A 22,257-nucleotide genomic window follows, 5' to 3' on the forward strand; every position below is an offset into this window, starting at 1 on the left:
ATGTACACAATTCAGGGCCGATTTAATCTGGTTGAATGTAGCATTTATGAGCAGTTGAAGCCCGGGGAAAAGAAATATGGGAATGCGTGTTTCTGAACTCTGAATAAAGCATCCATAAATGCATGCATGCTATAAATCTGTGATGCAGGCAGGTATGCAAGAAGGTGAGCATCTTATTTATGCACAGTGCAAAAATATTGACAAGTATGCAGGAACACATGTCACTTATAGCATTTCAAATATGCTATTGGTGCCATAATCCTGATACATTTACAGCTCCTGAGTGACATTAGTTCTCTGCTCAATATCCCACAAATAAAAGAGTTAAAGTTCATCACTAGAAATGCAAGACTGCCTTTAAAGGCCTGGTATTATTATTACTCAGCTGACCTTCACCCAGCGTGACATTATAATGTGACCATTATAATTTCAAGGAGTGAAAGCAAGCAGATAAAATTGTTCTATGATCTAAATTGGCTCCAAGTGTTACTGTGGAGGAGGCAGCTCACAGGGTTACAGCTAAAGATGCTGATGGGGTAATTAGTGGACAACATTTAAAGGGGAAGTTCAGTTTTTTTTAAACCTGGACCTTGTTTCTGGCATAAACCGAGAACAGTTTGGTGAAAGTCGGCGTCCTTCAGAAGATATTTAGATAACTGGAGATCCATATAACGGAGTGAACGGGGCTTAGAGGATGCAGCCTCTAAATAAGGCATTATCTGTCTTTATTTCACCAATACTTTAAGAAGAATGAATGAATGAACGTGTGCTATAGCTCTGTTAGCTCAGAGCTGCTGTGTTGTTGCTATCGGGGCCTTTCTGCACCCTAACCCTTGGGATAAAGCCATCGACACGCGCCGCTGCAGCTATCTTGTTTTCGACTGATAGTTTTGTACAACATGGTCATTTTGTTTGGACAATTTGGAAATATGCAGACACGAACCATGTTATCAGCAGTAGCAAACTCCGTGTGAAGATAGCCGACCGTCACAGAGCACGGAGTAAATAAGCTGTGCTGCAGCTGCTGCAACAACAACACAGCAGCTATGAGCTAACAGAGCTATAGTACGCATTCATTCATTCATTCTTCTTAAAGTATTGGTGAAATAAAGACAGATAATGCCTTATTTAGAGGCTGCATCCTCTAAGTATTCTTCCACGAAGGAACACGTGTCCAATATGTCATCGTAAAAGTTTCCCTCTCGCGGCCGAAGCCCTGGAGACATTTAATTAGTTGCATCAAAAGTCAAACAACGTCTGAAATTCTCTTTGGTTTTTGTCTTTGATGAAAACAGTGACCAGAGCCTGGCTGATGAGTGGCTCCATCCCTTTTAGTCTGGGCAGCAAACTAATTATAAAACTAATAAGTTTGGGGGTTAGAGGCTGCATCCTCTAAGCCCCGTTCACTCCGTTATATGGATCTCGAGGAATCTAAATAGCGTCCAAAATTCACCAAATTGTTATCGGTGAGTAGATGAACGTATCTTATGCCAGAAATAAGGCAGCAAAAATACAGACATGGCGCCTCAAATAGAACACGCTCACATTATCAATGAATAATATTAGCATATAGCATGTGGTGCAGGGGGGCGTGTGGATGAAGTGGTCCCAGTAGAGTGCCTGTGTAGAAATCCCTCCGTTAGCTCTCCTATAGCTGCAAGTAGCCACATAACAGCAGCTCTGAGCTAACAGAGCTATAGCACACGTTCATTCATTCATTCTTCTTAAAGCATTGGTGAAATAAAGACAGATAATGCCTTATTTAGAGGCTGCATCGTCTAAGCCCCGTTCACTCCGTTATATGGATCTCCAGTTATCTAAATAGCGTCCAAAATTCACCAAACTTGTTATCGGTGAGTAGATGAACGTCTCTTATGCCAGAAATAAGGCAGCAAAAATACAGACACGGCGCCTCAAATAGAACACGCTCACATTATCAATGAATAATATTAGCATATAGCAATTAGCATATCTGCTTAGCTGCTTGAATACATTGTAATCTACATGAGGAAGAGTGGGTGGAGCCTACTTATAACCGATGATACACTGGATTTTAGAAAAATGCAGGCAGACACAGATCTATGTGGAGGTATCGTTCTTTCATTCTGGACACAAAGCACAGAAAAACTTGAGCTTTCTAAAGGGAATCTGTGAATGTGAACGCTTCTTTATTTCAATATACTGCTCTGGCCTTGGTGGCTCCACGCAGAGCCCACACAGAGCGAGTGAACATCTTCTAAATACTTTGTTAAAGCAAGTAGAACATCAGTTGTTCTTTGTTAAGACAAGCCTGTCAACAACAGGATTGGCTCATTAACTGATTGTCTCCTCTCTTCATCTACTCTACATTTTATTGTCTCCTTCTGTCAGTTATCGTGAGCATTCAATCCACTCCCTCTATCCTCTCTTCATTTACTTTGCCTTCTTTTTTATCTTTTCTCTTCCTCTCTTTTTCTCTGTCTCTCAGGGGACGGAAGCTCTCTGCACGATTGTCATGGCAACAACGATGGAAAGACAAGATGGTGGAGTCATAGCTGGCCTGGCCTCCTTTACAGGGGAGGATCCTGTGGGTGAGGACACCAGATGTTGTGTTTAAGGGGAAACAATGTGTCTTAGTTACCTTTTCAGGGTTTTTTTTTAAACACGAGAATAATTACTTGATGACAAACACGTGGCCAGCAGATGAGATTAGCTTGAAGGCACATTTTGGCACATTAATCAGATAAGGATTAGCATATTTGTAGAGAAGTTTGTGATTTAGATGGAAATTAATGAGTCAAAAGAGATCAACATGATGAGATTTTTACAAAGATTAGTGACAATTGCACTAATGATGCAAAAATGTCATTTTCAACCATCTAAAATTGTGTGGGGGGGGGGGGTTAGATTCAGTGTATGACATCCTGTGAGTGGAAACAGTTCACAAACCTCAGGATAAAGGGCTTTCTGTTTGAGTAATGTGAATTTTAATGTTTAACTGAGCTGTTCTCCGGTTGTAGTGTTGAACTTCGGCCTTATTCTGTTTTAGTTAACAGTCCTACGTTAGATTCAGCTTAAGGTTTGTATTCTTTGTCTCTGTCCAGTTATGATCTGAGCTCTAGTTTGTTATCATGTTCATGCCTCATTTGACTTTGTATTTTGTAAGGGTGCAACGACTAGTCGATAAATCGATAACATAATTAGTCACCGAACTAATTTAATTGTCGGTTACGTCATCAAACGTCTTTTTTTTTTCACGCTGTCGAGCTGAACATCATTTTTTGTACAGAGTGAGTCATCTCACCTCCTACTGTCATTTATTTCTTGCAAGAAAGAGACAAGTCCGCACAACCTCTCAGGAAGCTGGCTCAGAGTTGTCTGCCAACAAAATGGTGCCATTGCTATCTATATAGTTTATGCTTGCTGGCCACACAATGTTATGGGAAGACTAGTTCAGACAGTCAAAACACTTTTGCCTCACCAAAAGACAGGAGGAGCCCCCCCCACACCACAGAAACTCTTATTCTTGCAGCTTTTCTCATAGTATAACTATATAATTTTTCTAACACCTACCTATCTCTGCTTAGAGATGCATGGAGTTAAGTAAATAATAGCGGGAGTCAGTGTTTCCAGGTGTACGATAATTATCGTATTTGTACGATCATTTTGCCCTGTGTACGATGTATTTATATACGATAATTTGACCATTCTGTGAATGTCTGGTTGTAATCAGCCTGTCGCAACCGTCTGTCGGATTTTTTTGTGAACCCTGAAGGCGTTTCCATTTCCATGTGACACGTTTGAAGCCACTCGTGCTTTTCTATGTTAGCTACGTGCTGCGTTTGCCTCAGAAGTTCCTAACAGCAGGAGGCCTCCAGGCCTCATGATTCGGCTCATTAGTTCCCACTCATCATTGTTCACGGGACATTTAGCCTGACGCCACCTGCTGATGCAAAGCAGTGAGCCTGTTAGATGCTATTCAACACTAGAGTGATTATAGCGCATCAATGGACTTGTTATTTTGGTTATGACGGGTGTACGATAATTTCCCTCAAAATACGATAATTTTATGTCTCTGGTACGATAAAACTACATTTCCCACCTGGCAACACTGGCGGGAGACGACCTGTATAAACAGTGAAATGGCTGCGGCTGAATTATCGTCCTCTCGTCCAAAAGTGTCCAGTTTCTGGAAGCATTTCACCCTCCACACCCAGAAAAAATAGATTACCTGCAGGTTAATGCAGGAACATTTGAAGAGGAAGCAGGTTGGAGCTCTGGTGAGATATTTAGCTTGTTAGCGTAGCCTGCTAGCTATAAATAAGCAGAGTTGTCTTGGATTTTAACATTAAAGCATTTCGAGCATTTCTTTTCTTTAAAAAGCTAGCCTGGTGAGTGTTCTTTAGCTCATACAAGTAAGAAAAACCACACAATGCATGAAGATTATTCCACTGCCTGAATTCACGTGTGCCTCGTCCAGCTGTTAAAATAACCTGATCCCGTGAAACATGGTGGTGGGAATATTGTGATTTGGCAATGTTTTTGGCTACATATTTGTTAGCATCGATGGAACAATTAATCCTGAGTTATATTAGTAAATAATAACTCGAACTGGCTCTTTCCAGGAAGAGGGTCATGCAGCAAGATGACCAAAGCAAGCAGTTAATGTGAGTAAACCCAACAACACCTCAGAGTTTGAACTGTTCTGAACAAAGAATCGGACTTATGGAAACACTTAGTTACAGGCACTGCTGCATAAATGCATTAAACCATCATAGATAACAAATATCGGAGCATTATGAGCTATTTATCAATAGAAAATACAATGCTAATAGCTGTATTTTTCTTAATGAAGTAGATGCTGTTTGAGGTCATATTTAAGCACAAAAGCAGAACATTTTAAAGGGTTCAGGCATCACTGAAGTGCCTACATTAAAACAACAGCCCGCTCTACCTCTAATCCATTTCTACACCTTCAGATGCTTAGTGAGCACAGATTTCATTTGTTGGGCAATCCAAAAGCCAAATGTACTGTTGCTCTGTTCATTTCCAACACAATGGGAAGAATGAAGGTAATGAAAAAGAAACAGATTTCAGTCCTTTGAGATTATCCACCAGCAAACCACTGTGACAGCAGACAGTTCAGATTGATCCGGATAAAGTGGTGTAGTGGAAGGAAACAGCAGATAACTCAGTCTGAATATCTGAAAATGTTATGCTGGGCTCAGGTCATGTCATACAATGAGAATAAAGGAATAATTTGAACAGTGATGCTCTGTCTTTTTAAGACAGACTCTTTTTAAACTGACTCTTGAGCCAGACTCCGCAGATTGATGAGTCACAGATAAACAGATATAAGTTTTTTCTCCTGAAGCTCCAGTCCACCTTATTCCGCCTCATCTTCTTTGCTGTGCAACTCAAACCCAATCTCTTCATAAACGATCCTCTCTCTGAACTTCCAGTGCTGCTCACGCTCTCTTTCCTAATCCTTCACCTGCACTCTCTTCCCTGACCCTCGTATTTCTCATCCTCTCCTTTTAGCTATTGTTGGTGAACAATTATAAGCGAGCAGCTGGTGATCACTTGAAAGGTCACGGCATTATCCTCCAACACAAACCAGATCTCATTCCAAGAGGTCGTTATCATCAATCTCAGCTGATGATTGTTTCGAACTGTGTATTTTGGTTTAATACACCTACTGCAGCACAGCTTATTCACTCCGTGCCCTGTGACAGTCGGCTAACTTCACACAGAGTTTGCTGCTGATAGTTTTGTGCAACATGGCAGGATATTTATCGGATTTTGACAACGTGAACGACGACTTTGAGTAAGATGGACGTTCTTACCGGAGTGAATAAACTGTGCTGCAGCGGCGCACGTTGATGACATCATCCCAGTAGATGAGAGTGTAGAAAGCCTTCTATAAGCCCCCCGATAGCCGCCAATAACAACAACACAGCAGCTATGAGCTAACAGAGCTATAGCACACGTTCATTCATTCATTCTTCTTAAAGTATTGGTGAAATAAAGACAGATGATGCCTTATTTATTCCGTTATATGGATCTCGAGTTATCTAAATATCTTCCGAAGGACGCCGACTTTCACTAAACTGTTCTCGGTGAGCAGATGAACGCATTTCATGCCATAAATAAGGTCCAGGTTTAAAAATACCAGAGTTCCCCTTTAAGTGAGTGATGGAAATGTTACCACGGCGCTTACTTTGTCCGATGAGGCATCCGCAGCGTAATGAAATTTACTTTGTGATGACATTGAGAAGAAAAAATAGAACTGGTGAATTTTTGGCATTTCTGCCTGATGAATTATTTCCATCAGCGAAAGGTGTCTTCACACCAAACAGCCTGTGTGAACTGGTTCTGATTAAAATCTTGGTCACTGTTTGTGTCAGGCTGTGAGCCATCTCACATTTTGTGATTAAATGCATCATTATGTCGCTTTAGCCGCCATATTCTGAATCATCTCACGTTGTAATCTGATTTGTTGAGGAGCAGCACATCACAACTTTCAGACGTTACCAGAATTTTGCCGCAGGTCACTAAAGCTCGGGATCGACTGATGGGGAACATCCCTTACAGTTCAATCTTTCACCCCTTTGGTTTGAGGCTCACAGATTTAATCTTGCTGCTATCAACTTTCTTCTAGGACAGCCCAGAATCATGGCAATGGACTTGCAGGATTTATCGCCCGGTGTCCTTTACACAAGCTGCACATCGAGGGGCTGCATCTCAAACTGCTGCACTGTGTTAGAGGTTAAAGGAGAACTCCGGTGTTTTTAAACCTGGACATTATTTCTGGCATGAAATACGTTCATCTGCTCACAGAGAACAGTTTGGTGAAAGTCGGCGTCCTTCAGAAGATATTTAGATAACTGGAGATCCATATAACGGAGTGAACGGGGCTTAGACGATGCAGCCTCTAAATAAGGCATTATCTGTCTTTATTTCACCAATACTTTAAGAAGAATGAATGAATGAACGTGTGCTATAGCTCTGTTATATGTCCATCTGGGACACCTGGTCACTCACCTGAAGCTGCAGCTATGACAGGCTGCTGTTAAAGCTAACACACATGATCTCTGCAGCTGTCAGTCACCCTGCCAGCCTGTTGCCTCCTCCCCAGTTATGCCCCAATTCAGTCCCTCTCTTTCTACATCTGTGTCAGTGCTCTGGAAGCAGGAATATAGCCCTGCATCTGTGTTATTTGCTCTCTCTGTCTCACACACAAGTCCATAATGATGCTGACATTTACCACGTTACGGCAGTGTTATTCCAACAGTCCACGAGGTCAACTCATTAGAGTACATAACTGATGTGGGGTTCATACCCCGACCTGCCACTAATACAAATCTGGGTCAGCCAACATGAATGACAATTTTGCAACAATAAGTGCTGGACACACAAAAAAGGACCTTAAATGTCATTTTGTGGATACTTTACACCCTGGCGGTCAGTTTGTCAGCATAAAATCCTCCATCTCTGGGTCATTACAAGGAAAACACGTATGTGGAGCATGAACTATCGGAAGGAGGCTGAATAATTAAGCTATGATAGTAAATATCACCAGACCCATGAGAGCATAATCCATTTGAATCAAAAAAATCAATCAACAATGAATATCCAGGGCCTTGATATACTCTACTCATTCATTTCAGGTAGTAATTAGCTGTGAAAACCTCATAATGAACATTTCACAGGAGCAGCTGCAGACAGTAAATGATTAGGACTGATATACAAGTCCGTGACCCAGTGTGCTGCTCCTCTTCTCCCTTCTCATTCATCCATCTCCACTCTTTACCCATCCTCCCACTGCTTCCCACACTCATCTGCTCACCCACTTCCATTCGAGCTCATCCTGTCATCTCTCTACCTCTCCTCACTTCATCCTATCCAGTCCAAGCATTTTCAACCTGCCACCCACTCTCTCCCTCACTATTCTCTCTCGCTATTTCATGATGTCACTCTCTGCCAACTGTTCAAGCTGTTGTCTGTTCAGCAGACTTGAATACAGTCTTTTGTGCATTTGATCTCGCAGCCTTTCATCTGAAAACTAGTTCCAGGCATTCTCCCACCCCTGCAGATCTGTACCTCTCATCAGGATGTAAAACATACCTCTTTGCACCAGCATGGTGACCTCACTCCCGCGGGGACATTTGCTCAGCAGATCCACCACCTGGTTGTGAGTCATATTCTGGACATTTCTCTTGTTGACCTCCATCAGAATGTCCCCCTCTTTTAGGCCCCGGCAACGCGGATAGTCCACTATCTGCTTGACCCTCTGCCCTCCTCCTGTCAGGCTGTCGGCTATAGTGAACCCAAAACCTTTGTCTCCCTTCTCCATGTGGATGGTGATCAGCTCGGGCTGAGTGGCGATGGATGAGGCCAGGGTGACCACGTCACTGGAGTAGCCGTGTGAGCCATTGGACGCTACCTCAGCTGAGGGGCTGTGAGGCCGTGCCTCACGCATGCCATTAATGGGTCCAGCCTGGTTAGCAGGCGAATCAAACGTCTCTTGTCCGTTAACGATGATCGGTTCCTTGTCCAAGATGGCCACTGAAGTCACCAGGCTAGTGTTGGGGTCATCGGGGTCAAAGGGCAGCGGGTAACCTCGACATAAGGCCAGGTCCACCATGGAGCCAATGGGGATGGACTGGAAGATTTTCACCACCTGAGCATGGGTGTAGCCCAGCACAATGGTGTCATTCACACTGACTATCACATCTCCTGCACAAAGGAAGATGACCCCATTAGTGGTGCTTCACGTGCACTGTTAAAAGGTCAAAGGCATGTTACACAGTTTGTGACATCTTCTATTGGTATGCGGCTGTGTGACAGAGATACTGTAAAGATGAGGAATGCAACAACACCAGTGTGATTCTGAATGAAAACAGTGCCCCCTGTGGGTGGTGTTCAGGTACTGCACCTGTCTCCATTTTGCCATCCACCGCCGCAGGCCCGTCCAGCACAAGACTTTTGATCTGTAAAAACTCATCCGGCTCGTCACCTCCAACCACAGTGAAGCCAAATCCGCGGCGGCTTTTCTTCAGCTTTGTGTTGATGAAGGTTCCTTTCAGCTCTGCTGGGTTTCTTGTGAAGAAAGGTTTTCCCCCTGGAGAGCGACAAAGGAACAACTTTTTATCTCCCTGTCCATAGAATAATCTGTCTGTTGGAGGCATGCTCTTGATTTCTGCTTCAAAGGTTAGCTTTTGTGCACAGAATGAATTATCACCCACATCAGTTGGGGAATAGTTGATTTAATTTGTTCCCTGGTTATTGTTCGTCAAGTCAACTTATAATCATTTCCAAAATCAGTGATTTTGTGTTAAAAACTCTTTTCAGAGAAGGAAATAGCTGCAGATGCACAATTTCCAATAAAAGTTTCACAAATAAATCGATAAATAAGCTGAAATTTCATCTATCGCTTTCCCATTTTCATTCTAAATAACATCATGAGAAAAACCAGCAGGGGAAATGAAATAAATACAGGTGTAAAAACGTTACGGTTTACGTTTGACTCCTGCAGGGCCGGGAGGTAGAGTTGGTGGGACGTGGGGGTCCCTGTAGGTTTCCAGGTGGTTTGGAGCATAGTTTGCCAGTGGAGCAGCTGCTGAGGAGTGCTCCTCTATCCACTCTGTACGGATAAGGTCATTCACACTTCAATCCACTCACACCCAGCGTGTATTCACATGCCTTATAATATAAGTACAGTATGAACACTGTACAGCAACTCAGTAACAACAGCACAGAGCTTAAAGCACATACAGTGCTTTATCATCAGCTCTTTACTCATCGACTTCTACTCAAATCCGTGCTTGTATTTGCTATCGTTTCTTTTTTAAAAGGGAAACTCCGGTATTTTTAAATCTTATTTCTGGCATGAAATACGTTCATCTGCTCACCGAGAACAGTTTGGTGAAAGTCGGCGTCCTTCAGAAGATATTTAGATAACTGGAGATCCATATAACGGAGTGAACGGGGCTTAGAGGATGCAGCCTCTAAATAAGGCATTATCTGTCTTTATTTCACCAATACTTTAAGAAGAATGAATGAATGAACGTGTGCTATAGCTCTGTTAGCTCATAGCTGCTGTGTTGTTGTTATTGGCGGCTATCGGGGGGCTTATAGAGGGCTTTCTATATATATATATATCTATAGATATATCTGGATCTCGAGGAATCTAAATATCTTCCGAAGGACGCCGGCTTTCACCAAACTGTTCTCGGTGAGTAGATGAACGTATTTCATGCCAGAAATAAGGTTTAAAAAATACCGGAGTTCCCCTTTAAATCAAAAACTGTAATTGTTGTAAAACTCTACTAAAACTATTAACCTACTATCAAAATTATTACTGATCTCAAGAGAGGGGGAAAAGCAACGATGATATGCTATATAAGTCAACCAATGAGTTAGCTGCGAGCTTCAATTTGAGCCCCATTTTTGGTATATTTTTGGTAAATTGATACTTTAAAAGTAGATTTAAATAGAAGGAGTCATTTAATCACAAAGCGTCATCGCACTAAATCTAAAAATATGAGTATTGTGCCTAACCTCAGGGCTGAAATAAACATTTACTTTCATTTTCATGGAAGGCAAATTAAATGATCAAATACAAAATGCATTTATGATTATAAACCACAGAAATCAAACCTAGAGGAACACCAGGGCTTGGGCCGGCTCTGCTTTAGTAAACCCAGAGAGTGAGAGCAAGGCTGGCCCAAACCCTGGAAAACACCGTATGAACCAGAAGGACATGACACTGATAGACATAAAGAAAGAAAGGAATGATGCCGTGCCAGGGCAGGAAACGAACCTCGAATATACCGCTCACCTTCTGGAGGCTGCGGCTGTTGCTGTTGCTCCAGGATTTTTCGACGCCGCACCTCGAACACGGGGTTCTCATATTGGGTCTTCCTGTTTATATGACTGAGGTCACGGGGGAACGGAGAGTGCAAGATAGCATGAGAAATAAGGCAAAATGTGGAAAAGTCCTCTTTATATTTGCTGGTTGAGACTTACTCTACGTAGTAGACCCCGTACACTGGGTCATCTATTCTCTCCCATCCTGGAGGCAGCTCTGAAAAGCAGAAGGCACACAGGATTTAACACAAACTTCTTTTGTTATATTTTGTATTTTAGAGCTGCTCCTTGCTGTATGCAAAGACCTCACAGCATGTTCAAATGCTGCCCTTAAAATCTCTGTTATTTCTTTGGTAAAAGCACAATCGCTGGAGATTGAACAAGATTCAGAAGACGATACAAGTGCCAGCAGCACAGATTTGCCTTTAATCAGACGATCGTACCCATTCGTTAGAGTTAAATAACAAACTGGATCCCTTCCCTGCTGCTCACATCCACTTTTGTGACGCTCATTATCAACAGAAAATTAAAAAAAACTAATGTTTCACACACTTGTAGCAGTAAATGCGGTCATATTAAGCATTAACTACGATATTAACATCTTATTGTCAGCTTCTGTGAACAGATACACACACAAGGTGGACTCAGTCCATGCTGTATGGGAGCATGTTGGGAGCATAATGTTCCCATTAAGACGCTGGAATCTGAATGTTCCTCCTGTGTTTCTGTTGACTTTTTCCAACACTATCGAACTATATTGTCTATATCATTATTATTATATTATATTATATTATTATAACTATATTATAATATATTATTATTATATATATTGTCTGGAAGCAGGTCCAATTCAGTCGTATATGAGACCGATCACAAGCATGTTTGTGGATGAAAATCCTGAGAAATGATCAGCTAAACATATTCTAAATGTGTTCCTCTGAATCTACTCACTGTAGCTAATGCTATAAAGGAGTGGGATGTCATTTTTATCACACGAACGACAAGTTAAATGATCCTAAAAACCTGTAGTAATTGGATGCTAACAGCAAACTCGACATGGGTACATTTGAAATAAGACACTTCACGTAGTATATGGAAGGCTCGATTATAAGATGAAAGCCTGAAAGGAGACTTAGAGCTAAAAATGGAGATCACAGAAGGGTCATAATTGTGATTTCATGTCCCATATTGTCCCTAAACTGAAAAAGAACCCATTAAAAAGGTTTTATGCCTTTAGGTTTTTCCTATTAACTTTTTTCTCTGGCATGTATGCTACACATAAAAGCCTGAGGGGCTCTGAGGGGCTCTCATGCACTCGCAGCGCTGCCCCTGATGATGGTGCACAAGCATTTTCTGCAGCACTTTTATATGCCCAGATTTGTCAAACACTAGCAACCCCCAAACTTATTAGTTTTATAATTAGTTTGCTGCCCAGACTAAAAGGGATGGAGCCACTCATCAGCCAGGCTCTGGTCACTGTTTTCATCAAAGACAAAAACCAAAGAGAATTTCAGACGTTGTTTGACTTTTGATGCAACTAATTAAATGTTTCCAGGGCTTCGGCCGCGAGAGGGAAACTTTTACGATGACATATTGGACATGTGTTCCTTCGTGGAAGAATACTTAGATGATGCAGCCTCTAAATAAGGCATTATCTGTCTTTATTTCACCAATACTTTAAGAAGAATGAATGAATGAACGTGTGCTATAGCTCTGTTAGCTCATAGCTGCTGTTATGTGGCTACTTGCAGCTATAGGAGAGCTACCGGAGGGATTTCTACACAGGCACTCTACTGGGACCACTTCATCCACACGCCCCCCTGCAGCACAGCCTAAGAACGTCCATCTTACTCAAAGTCGTCGTCCACGTCGTCAAAATCTGATAAATATCCTGCCATGTTGCACAAAACTATCAGCAGCAAACTCTGTGTGAAGTTAGCCGACTGTCACAGAGCACGGAGTGAATAAACTGTGCTGCAGGGGGGCGTGTGGATGAAGTGGTCCCAGTAGAGTGCCTGTGTAGAAATCCCTCCGTTAGCTCTCCTGTAGCTGCAAGTAGCCACATAACAGCAGCTATGAGCTAACAGAGCTATAGCACACGTTCATTCATTCATTCTTCTTAAAGTATTGGTGAAATAAAGACAGATAATGCCTTATTTAGAGGCTGCATCCTCTAAGCCCCGTTCACTCCGTTATATGGATCTCCAGTTATCTAAATATCTTCTGAAGGACGCCGACTTTCACCAAACTGATCTCGGTGAGAAGATGAACGTATTTCATGCCAGAAATAAGGTTTAAAAATACCGGAGTTCCCCTTTAGGCAGCTTAGTGTGAAGAACGGACTTTTGATATGCTGTTATCTTAACATCTCATCAGAAGGTGTTCGGCTGAACAAAAATCTTACCGAGATCACTTTCCAAGTCCTCCGTGTGTATTCCCTCTTCTCCAATTTGAAAGCAGGATGAAACAAAGAAAGCAAAATAAAGAACAGAAAAGGGATGGATGGTAGGACAGCGGTGGGTGAGGGGTGGAGGAATAAAGAACAGGAGAGAGAGAAAGGCAACAGACAGCCCTTAGAAACACGGTAACACAGGATATATCCACATCTGAAGCATCTTGAGCAGTTTAAAGAAGTGCCGTGCACTACCTAACTTTCACCACTTGATGGTGCAATTTTGCAATTTGTGCTCTGAGCATTAAAAGCGTCGCCTTCCAATTCAAGAAATGTTGCAATCGCAACCAAATCGTAGCACTAAAAGCACCATTTTACTCAGTCTCCTGCTGTTTCCGAACCACGACACAGAAGTGTGAACATACATGTTAATGTTGATGTGTGGAGGCTTACCATCATCCTCACACTCTTCCAGAGGCCTGGGGGCTTTGTCTCTACACCGAGGATCCAGCCATGATGTGGTCTTTGTGTTGTGGCTGAGAGGAAACAAACAAGACAACAAAACAATTCAGCACAGGCCGTCGCTGGAATATCAAAGCACAGCAGGCGGCGCACAAATGCGTCAATAAGCATTGGAAAGAAAAAAAAATGCATCAGCAAGTTTACAGAGGACAGGGCGTCTGCTGCGAGCAGACGTGAAAAGAACAGAGTGACCAAGGCACAACAACAATAAACAACCCAGTTTTTCCAACTATTGTTTAACAAGAACATACTGTAAATCAGTGATAACAGAAATGAACATACAAGCTCTGAAAATACACAGCCATGTCCTGTTGGTGTGCCTTTGCCGTGCTGCAGAGAGGACAGAGAGGTGGAGGTAGTCAGGTGATCAGGATGTGATCTCCTTTTGAGATCGGGACATGCAGGGATTAACAGGAAAGCAGTGACACCCAGGGGGCTGGGCAGGTTGGCTGAGGAGGCCTGAAAACCAAATCATTGTGGAAGACAAGCCACTGGGCGAACAAAAGGAATGATAGTGCAGGTAAAAAACAGCAAACACCAACTATAGCTTGAGCTAGGCGAGAAAAAAGTATTTGGGAAGGGCAAAGGCCGAGTTCTGCAGACTGTGGATACATACTCTATGAAGTAAAGTTCTCCGTTTTCAGTGTAGGCCATCTCCCAGTTGTCAGGCAGCGGGCCCAGCGGGTCCTCCGGAGAGACCTGCGGTTCAGCGAGCGTCTGCTGGCCGCTTTCTGCTGTGGAGGCATTGTTCAGAGCACAGGATAGAGCGCTGTCGCGTGCAGGGTACGGCCGGAGGACGCCGCCGCGGCTCTCATCCTGGTCGTTAGGGTTACCTGTGCACAACAGTGGAGAGGGGAAGAGACTACGCACTAAGGATCCTGGGTAACAACACAAGAATAAACAAAAGCACAATTTATGCCTCGTGCACTGAAGAGAGGAAAAGATCAGGACATGTCATGCAACCCCCAGCACTTCCCCCTGTTCTGAGTTAGCCTCCAGCCCATTTCTAATGGAACAAGAAGGGTTTGACCCCCACCAGTTTTACCTTCCCACCCATAAGCCTCGTTCTCCTTAAGCTAGCCCAACCCCCCCCCCCAATTCTCATTTGCTTCCCCACTTCTCTTCGGGCCAGATATTCTCCACCACTTCCGTGGGCCTTTCAGGGTTGATCAAATGCAAATTCCACATACTGGCAGGCTGGCAGGGGGACACAGAGAGGGCATAGATTCAAAGCATAAAGGAAGGAAAAGAACCGCCTCTTGCACTCAAAGCCACTGAAGCTCCAAGGAGGGAAGGCTGGATTTAAAGATTTAGCTTTAAAATACACAAAATGGGGTTTGGATGCTTTGCGTTTTTATTCTTCTGTTGCATAGAAACGCAATAAAATAATATACATGAGGGCTGTTGCATGGAGAGAAATGACATTTAAATGCATCCCTCCTCACAGGCAGATGGCAGTGTTAAGAGGCGCTAAGAAAAAGAAACAAAAGCATGATGTAACTGCCAGACACCCATCACAGACATGCACATACGATCTCCTTCTGTAGTCCCAATCTTCAGCTTACAAGTGCACCCCACAACAAGCATCCAGAGCAGAGCAAACACGCTTCAACACGAGCCGAGACCACCAAGGCTAAGGGTTCACAAACTTCCACAGAACGGGCGGCGGAGCGGCGCGGCGCGGCGAATCCTCACCTGTAAAACTGTTGTTCATTTCCGTGGCCTGGTCGTCATTGTCATCGTCAGCAGGCGCTACGCGGGCGTTTTGCATGTCATTGTAGGACTTGGTGCGCTTCGGGGTGGACCGATGGGAGCCTGCATCGCCGAGAGTCAAGGTCCCAATGATGGGCTGCCTTGGCGGCTTGGGGGTTCCATAATAGTTACCTAGGCAACAAGAAGTATATTAGCATGCTTGAGAGAGACACAGAAGGGAAAAGAAGGAGACGGAGGAAAGGAGGCAGGGATAAAAACAGCCAGGGCAGAGGATCGACTCCTAATCTTCTGCTGAGCGTAAAAGACACGATGCTGGAGCACCAAGTGACTGCAAATTGTGGAAAGAGGCAGCTAGTAGGAAAGCTGATTTATTCGGTACAGCTGCATCATTTAAACTCTGAAAGCATACTGAACAAAACACTGGATCAGTTTCACATCGAACGGCTTGTTTTTGGGGGCATTTTTGGACTTAAACCTGTCATTTTCAAGTCCCCCCCCCCCCTTTTGAATGCAGAGGGGCTCATAGATCTAATTTATTCCACCGTTTGGCAGAGCGAAATCAACACATTTTCTAATGATGCTCAGTCACTTTCAATAGTTTTAACTGGGCGACAGAAAGCGAATTTCAACACATTTTCTGTCCAAAAAGCCTTTGGCACAATGATGACAAACAGCAAAAGTGCTACAATTACTAAATTCCTTGTATTTTGTCTGCATTTTATGTTCTAATAGATTAAAGAAGGAAGCAACCTCCATGTTTCACTGCTGACTGCCGGCTACAAAGTCTGCCTTTCAATTTTCTAGCAAATATCTAAACATGAGGATCAATAGACTTTGAGCATCCAGTTAGCTTAGCTTTGTTTTATGACTGGAAGTAAAAAGGAAGGTGATTTATCTCCCAAAAAAACAAACCACACAATCAATCAGTAGATTCATTAACTGGTCATCAGATATCAAGCATTTCGGTAGCAGAAGCTTTCCGGCTTGTGGTCTGTTTTTAATCCCATTTGAGAGGTTTTTGGGCTCGTGCAGGTATGTAAGCGTGAGGGCCAAGAGAGAAGGAAAACATTTGCAAAAATGCACTGGCAATCATCTGTTCACAATCTAGCTTTTCACCATTTCTCCACAATGAAACAAAGGCCAGCACAGAACAGGATGTGTCGCCCTGTGCCCCTCATCTGGATATCTCTGGCTGCACCGGTGTGGGTCCGGATCGGCTCGGGTCCAGACGATGTCGGCTATTACGATTAGCCTGGACGGCCACACATATTGTGCGTTTGGCTGTACGTCTCAAAATACTAAATACAATGTGTTCTGTGACAGCTGGGGATTTGCAGTAAGAAACAGTAAAAGCTCTGACTGCGATTCAAAGAAATAAGAAACACTCATCCAACAAAGAGCTCACAGAATCAGACGATGCTTTGCGTGTTTCCCTTTGGGCATCAATAAATTATGTCCACCCATCATATATGTGTGTCACAATCAATGCAGAAACAGAAAATATTCCCAAGTACATATTGTAAAAAGGGATAGTTCTTCTGAGCAAAAATAAGTCCAGTAATGATAATAACCAGGTTAGAAACGTCAGTAAACCGATGGGTTCCCAGACAAACTGTGAATTAGGAAGTCAAGAAGTAGGGCTGCAACGAAGGACTATTTTGATGGTCGACTAGTCATCGATTATTGAAACAATTAATCGACTAATCGGTTAATTACGGATTAAAAAGTTCCAAGTATTCAAGCCATATTTTATCTCGACTTTAACTGAAAATGCAAAGAAGAGTTCGGCTGTAATGCACCAATTGTCAAATAAAAAGTGAATGAGTGAAAAAGAATACAGCCTGGTTGTAACTTTGGACTGTGAAGTTGAATAAAACAATTTTAATGTTAAAATCCAAGACAACGCCCTTATTCATAGTTAGCAGGCTACGCTAACAAGCTAAATATCTGAATACCATGGTGAGACTTGTCTCCCAGAGCTCCAACCTGCCTCTTCTTCAAATGTTCGTGCATTAACTTGCAGGTAATTATATTTTTTCTGGGTATTGAGGGTGAAATGTTCCCAGGCCCTGGACACTTTTGGATAATTCATCCGCAGCCATTTCACTGTTTATACAGGTAATCTCCCGCTATTATTTACCGTAACGCGCATGCGTCTCTGAGCAGAGATAGGTTTGAAGTAAGATGACTCACTCCGTACGAAAAATGATGTTCAGCTCGACAGCGTGAAAAAGACGTGTGATGACGTAAACGACAATTATCGACGATTAAATACGTCGGCGACTAATTTATGTTATCGATTTTTGTCGACAACGTTGACTAATCGTTGCACCCTTATCAAGAAGTGTATTCCTCAGAATGTCAAACCAGGCCTTTAAGAGTTGATTGGCCATGTTTTATTACCTACCAACTTCCCTTAAAAAAGGGAATATCAGTGATGACACTGACTTTAATACTTAAAGAGTGTAAGAACAACAAGTAATCAGCAATGTTTTTACACATTAACACCAGATTACATTAAAACTCAGTGATCTGTTCCTCCCCCTGTTGCCTGGATGACCACAGACCCCTGTGGACAGGTATTTGACATTGTCTGCATGAAAGGGAGAAACGTGCCAACACACAGCGGAGCTCGTGCCAAGCAGATTAATGTCGTAACATTCTCTCCCAGCCCCCCCCCTGCACACAGTCTCACACACAGACACACACATATAAATCAGACTTAGCCCCATATAACACAATCACTCTCCCCTGCACAGACGCATGTTTGCACGCACAGGTTTTTGTCAGTATAAGACTTAGCTCTGCACAACACTGTCCTAATCAGAGAGAGAGGGGCAGATGTGGAGAGATCTGCTGTCTCCTTGATGCATCTCACCCCATCATGCACAGTCTAATCAGAGACAACTGAGTGCATGGTCTCACAGGCTGCCTGCATGTAGGAAAGAATACAATCTGATAGCTGCTGCACTTGTAGTATCTGTAGAGAATGAGGACACCTGTCCTATCCTGAGTCACATGAAGTGCCAGTTAAGATCATTATCATCATCCTCACCTTCATACGTTCCTATTTCCAGAAGTGTGCCACTCTCCTCAAGTTGTAGAAAGTCCTCCACAGATAGGAAGTTGTAATCCACCCCTGGGACTTCTCCGTCTCGAGGGGTGCGGGTTGTACCTATGGAATGAAAAAAAACAAAACAAAGTTCAAGTAGCTGCAGTTGACCTGTTAAAACTGACTTCATGTTTCCCAGCTGAAGGTGAAAAAAAGGCCCAGAACACAGAGATTACTGTTAAAACACAACTAGCATCAAGATTCCTTCAGATCTTTTACATGACGAGCCATCAGAAAGGGCTCTGAAATCAAGAGGGATGCGATTGTAATTCAGCACCATCACTGGAAGCATAGTGTCTGTTGAGTCCCTGCAAATATTATGTCAGGAAACCCAATCTCATGGGAAGCTGCTGCCTGCAAAGTCAGTGAAGTAAATAAAGGTCACCTTTAGCTAAACACGACTCTTAATACTGTTGTCAATCCCTAATTTTCTCATTCAGAGTGGAATGACAGAACACTGCACTGCTTGTACTGCTTGAGCTGCAGCTGATTATCAAAGCTGCCCTGTTATGACTGCATTGTGACTGCATTGCTCAGCAGCTACAGTTTCTGAATTCTATGGTGTCTGATTTTACTGTTGCACAATAAGGGCCTTTTAACTCCAGACAGTTTGAACTCGACTACTTCTTTTGTGCCGTGAGAAAATATTTTATGACTCTGAAAGAGCTGCACGTAAGAGGCATAACGAGACTCTCAGTGAGGTGCTCGTTGTGGAAAAAGATGTTGAAAATAATTCAATAACAGAAGTGGGAAAAGCTATATCTATGGCGTAATATAACAAATGGCTACGTGCTACGCAGCTAAAGCACTACTGGGACGACCACTATATACCAGAAAGGATCGTGGTTACAGTAGCGTTTCATCTCCACTCGAGCCAGCAGAAGAAGAAGAAGAAGAAGAAGAAGAAGAAGAAGAAGAAGAAGATGAAGCGGTATTGCTGACAGCAGCAGACAAAGAGACAACAACGGTGGAAGTTTGTGGAAAGCCACCACAAAGTCCAGTTCAGTAGCAGAGACATGAAATGTGAAATTATTTTAAAGTAAAAAGTTAATAAAATCTAAACAACAGTAAATGTTGGTGTTGATTTTGTTCGATGGAACTTTTGAGCAGTAAAGGATTGAAACTTGATGCAGAGCCAGCAAACTCTCTTCTGGACTGGAGCGTGAAAAGCTTGAGTTGTTGTAACTGTTGTCGTTGTAAATGCTGCTTGTGCTGTGGCTGTAACTTTTCCCAGCTGATTCCACAAAGTCATCCCAAGCACACACTTCTGTTTGCCTCCGTTTGCTCATAAATTAACTACCGAAGAGGACTAGCACCGGGTTAACGAGGACGCTCTTCTCCTGAAGATGTCCAACAGTGTCAATGTGTTTGCTACCTTTTTGAGCTGAAAACTAAGCTAACTGTATCATGTAAGCTGTACACCTGTAATGGAAGATGTGTTAGAGACTTTAGTTTAAATTAAAGGGGAACTCCGGTATTTTTAAACCTTATTTCTGGCATGAAATACGTTCATCTGCTCACCGAGAACAGTTTGGTGAAAGTCGGCGTCCTTCGGAAGATATTTAGATAACTGGAGATCCATATAACGGAGAGAACGGGGCTTAGAGGATGCAGCCTCTAAATAAGGCATTATCTGTCTTTATTTCACCAATACTTTAAGAAGAATGAATGAATGAACGTGTGCTATAGCTCTGTTAGCTCATAGCTGCTGTTATGTGGCTACTTGCAGCTATAGGAGAGCTAACGGAGGGATTTCTACACAGGCACTCTACTGGGACCACTTCATCCACACGCCCCCCTGCAGCACAGCTTATTTACTCCGTGCTCTGTGACAGTCCGCTAACTTCACACAGAGTTTGCTGCTGATAGTTTTGTGCAACATGGCAGGATATTTATCAGACTTTGACGACGTGGACGACGACTTTGAGTAAGATGGACGTTCTTACCGGAGTGAATGAGCTGTGCTGCAGGGGGGCGTCAATGACGTCATCCCAGTAGATGAGTGTGTAGAAAGCCTCTATAAGCCCCCCGATAGCCGCCAATAACAACAACACAGCAGCTATGAGCTAACAGAGCTATAGCACACGTTCATTCATTCATTCTTCTTAAAGTATTGGTGAAATAAAGACAGATAATGCCTTATTTAGAGGCTGCATCCTCTAAGCCCCGTTCACTCCGTTATATGGATCTCCAGTTATCTAAATATCTTCTGAAGGACGCCGACTTTCACCAAACTGTTCTCGGTGAGTAGATGAACGTATTTCATGCTAGAAATAAGGTCCAGGTTTAAAAATACCGGAGTTTCCCTTTAAAGGAGCTCGTAGAAAGTCGACACTAAACCAGACTTGACTCCTAAATAAATAAATAAATGTTCAATCTTAAGTAGAAACGGACACAAACACCTTGTTTGGTAAAACTCTCACTTGTGGTAATAATTACTGAAGACTAAAGGAAAAAAATGAGCCTCTAAAGTAACATCATCATCAACATTTTCCTTGCAGGCACAACTGTGTGGGGTTAATGTTTAGTGGTCTGTTGTGTTTCACTTCATAGTGAGAACACTTTATAGGAGGAAGCTGACCTCAGACAATAAAGACTGGGGCTATTGTGTCTTTGTCTTAAAAAAAAGCAAAGGAACAGAAACGCCAGATGGTTGATGGTAGTTGTAACTCATCTGTGAACAGGATAAAAGGGGGTAAACATGCACTTATATGGCATGCACACTCACACATGACTATAATGCATAATACCGGCTTTAACAGCGGCTTTAAGATGACAAAGGGACCATAAAACTGGTCATCTAATAGTTTATACCTAAATCTGCTCAGTAGCTGTTCGAATGTTTTAATCTGGACCATTTAAGGCGGCAGGTATGTGCAGAAATGATTTATTGTGTTCAGCTGTAGCGAGAAATACACAAAACTCTTTTTATTTTTGGCTCAATCTCACAGCCCACAAGCACCCCATAATAAACAAGCTTCCACCAAGCACTGCTCAGTCCTTCACCTGCAGCGCTAAAGACACACCGATTCTCCTCATCGCTTTTCTTCCAGCCATTTTGGAAGCCATACTCAAGATAAATCGATAAATTGTAGGAGGGAAATTCGTGAAAAACAAGACTTAGTGCTCAGACTGTGAGCAGCGAAACAAATCCCTCACATGGAGAAAACAACATGATAAATCACCCCACTGACAGTTTACCGTAGAGCAACGGCGCACAAGCGAAGCACTGCTTTGTATTCGCCTCAGTGGATCAGGATGAGATGAAAGTGAAGGTGTCTGGGAGTTTGAATCAGAGGAATGGGAGGTCCCCTGGCAGAAGATGACGTTTCTGAGGCTCTTAAGACATTATCTGCTGCACCAGTAGGGCTGTTTGTGAGAAAATCGTGTTTCTGCATGGAATAAACTCAGTGTGATGTATTTAATGGTGTCTGGACCATGGATTCCTGCAGAATAATATTGTAGTTATGGTGTGGAAATCATTATGATGTAACGACAACATCATAGTTTACAATAAGACTCGATGACCTGATGTTTTTTACATTTTTTCACATCTATAGTGATGCTTCCTCTCAGATTAACTCTGACCAAAGTCTAAATTTCTGCGCCTGCTGGTCTCATTTGGCTAAACACTGGTGTAAAAATGGTCCTGATAGATAAGAAAGAT

At 42.8% G+C, this 22,257-nt stretch overlaps 2 protein-coding genes across 6 annotated transcripts in view; one reads left to right on the top strand and one right to left on the bottom strand.

Annotated features, from left to right (window-relative positions):
- qars1 (glutaminyl-tRNA synthetase 1) overlaps positions 1-15,359 on the top strand; it is a 152,520-nt gene extending 137,161 nt beyond the window's left edge. The window contains exon 21 of the mRNA XM_072367799.1: positions 15,347-15,359. The gene's annotated coding sequence lies outside the window, so the exon portion shown is untranslated. The remainder of the gene's footprint in view (positions 1-15,346) is intronic.
- The window catches only part of LOC140272371 (membrane-associated guanylate kinase, WW and PDZ domain-containing protein 1-like), a 99,454-nt gene that overhangs the window by 23,472 nt on the left and 53,725 nt on the right, over positions 1-22,257 (bottom strand). For 2 of the 5 annotated variants that reach the window (XM_072367791.1, XM_072367790.1), the window contains exons 3-13: positions 18,534-18,653; positions 15,461-15,649; positions 14,382-14,643; positions 14,048-14,095; positions 13,697-13,779; positions 13,256-13,294; positions 11,011-11,068; positions 10,805-10,917; positions 9,503-9,625; positions 8,918-9,103; positions 8,107-8,718 (exon numbers count right to left, since the gene is read on the bottom strand). In XM_072367791.1, the coding sequence (XP_072223892.1) occupies positions 8,107-8,718; positions 8,918-9,103; positions 9,503-9,625; positions 10,805-10,917; positions 11,011-11,068; positions 13,256-13,294; positions 13,697-13,779; positions 14,048-14,095; positions 14,382-14,643; positions 15,461-15,649; positions 18,534-18,653 (1,833 nt within the window). The remainder of the gene's footprint in view (positions 1-8,106; positions 8,719-8,917; positions 9,104-9,502; positions 9,626-10,804; positions 10,918-11,010; positions 11,069-13,255; positions 13,295-13,696; positions 13,780-14,047; positions 14,096-14,381; positions 14,644-15,460; positions 15,650-18,533; positions 18,654-22,257) is intronic. The other 3 variants (XM_072367792.1, XM_072367793.1, XM_072367794.1) reach the window with 3 other exon arrangements.

Source organism: Leuresthes tenuis, unplaced genomic scaffold (genome assembly GCF_036924035.1).
Source record: "Leuresthes tenuis unplaced genomic scaffold, fLeuTen1.0.hap1 SCAF_16, whole genome shotgun sequence".
NCBI classification, from domain to species: domain Eukaryota; kingdom Metazoa; phylum Chordata; class Actinopteri; order Atheriniformes; family Atherinopsidae; genus Leuresthes; species Leuresthes tenuis.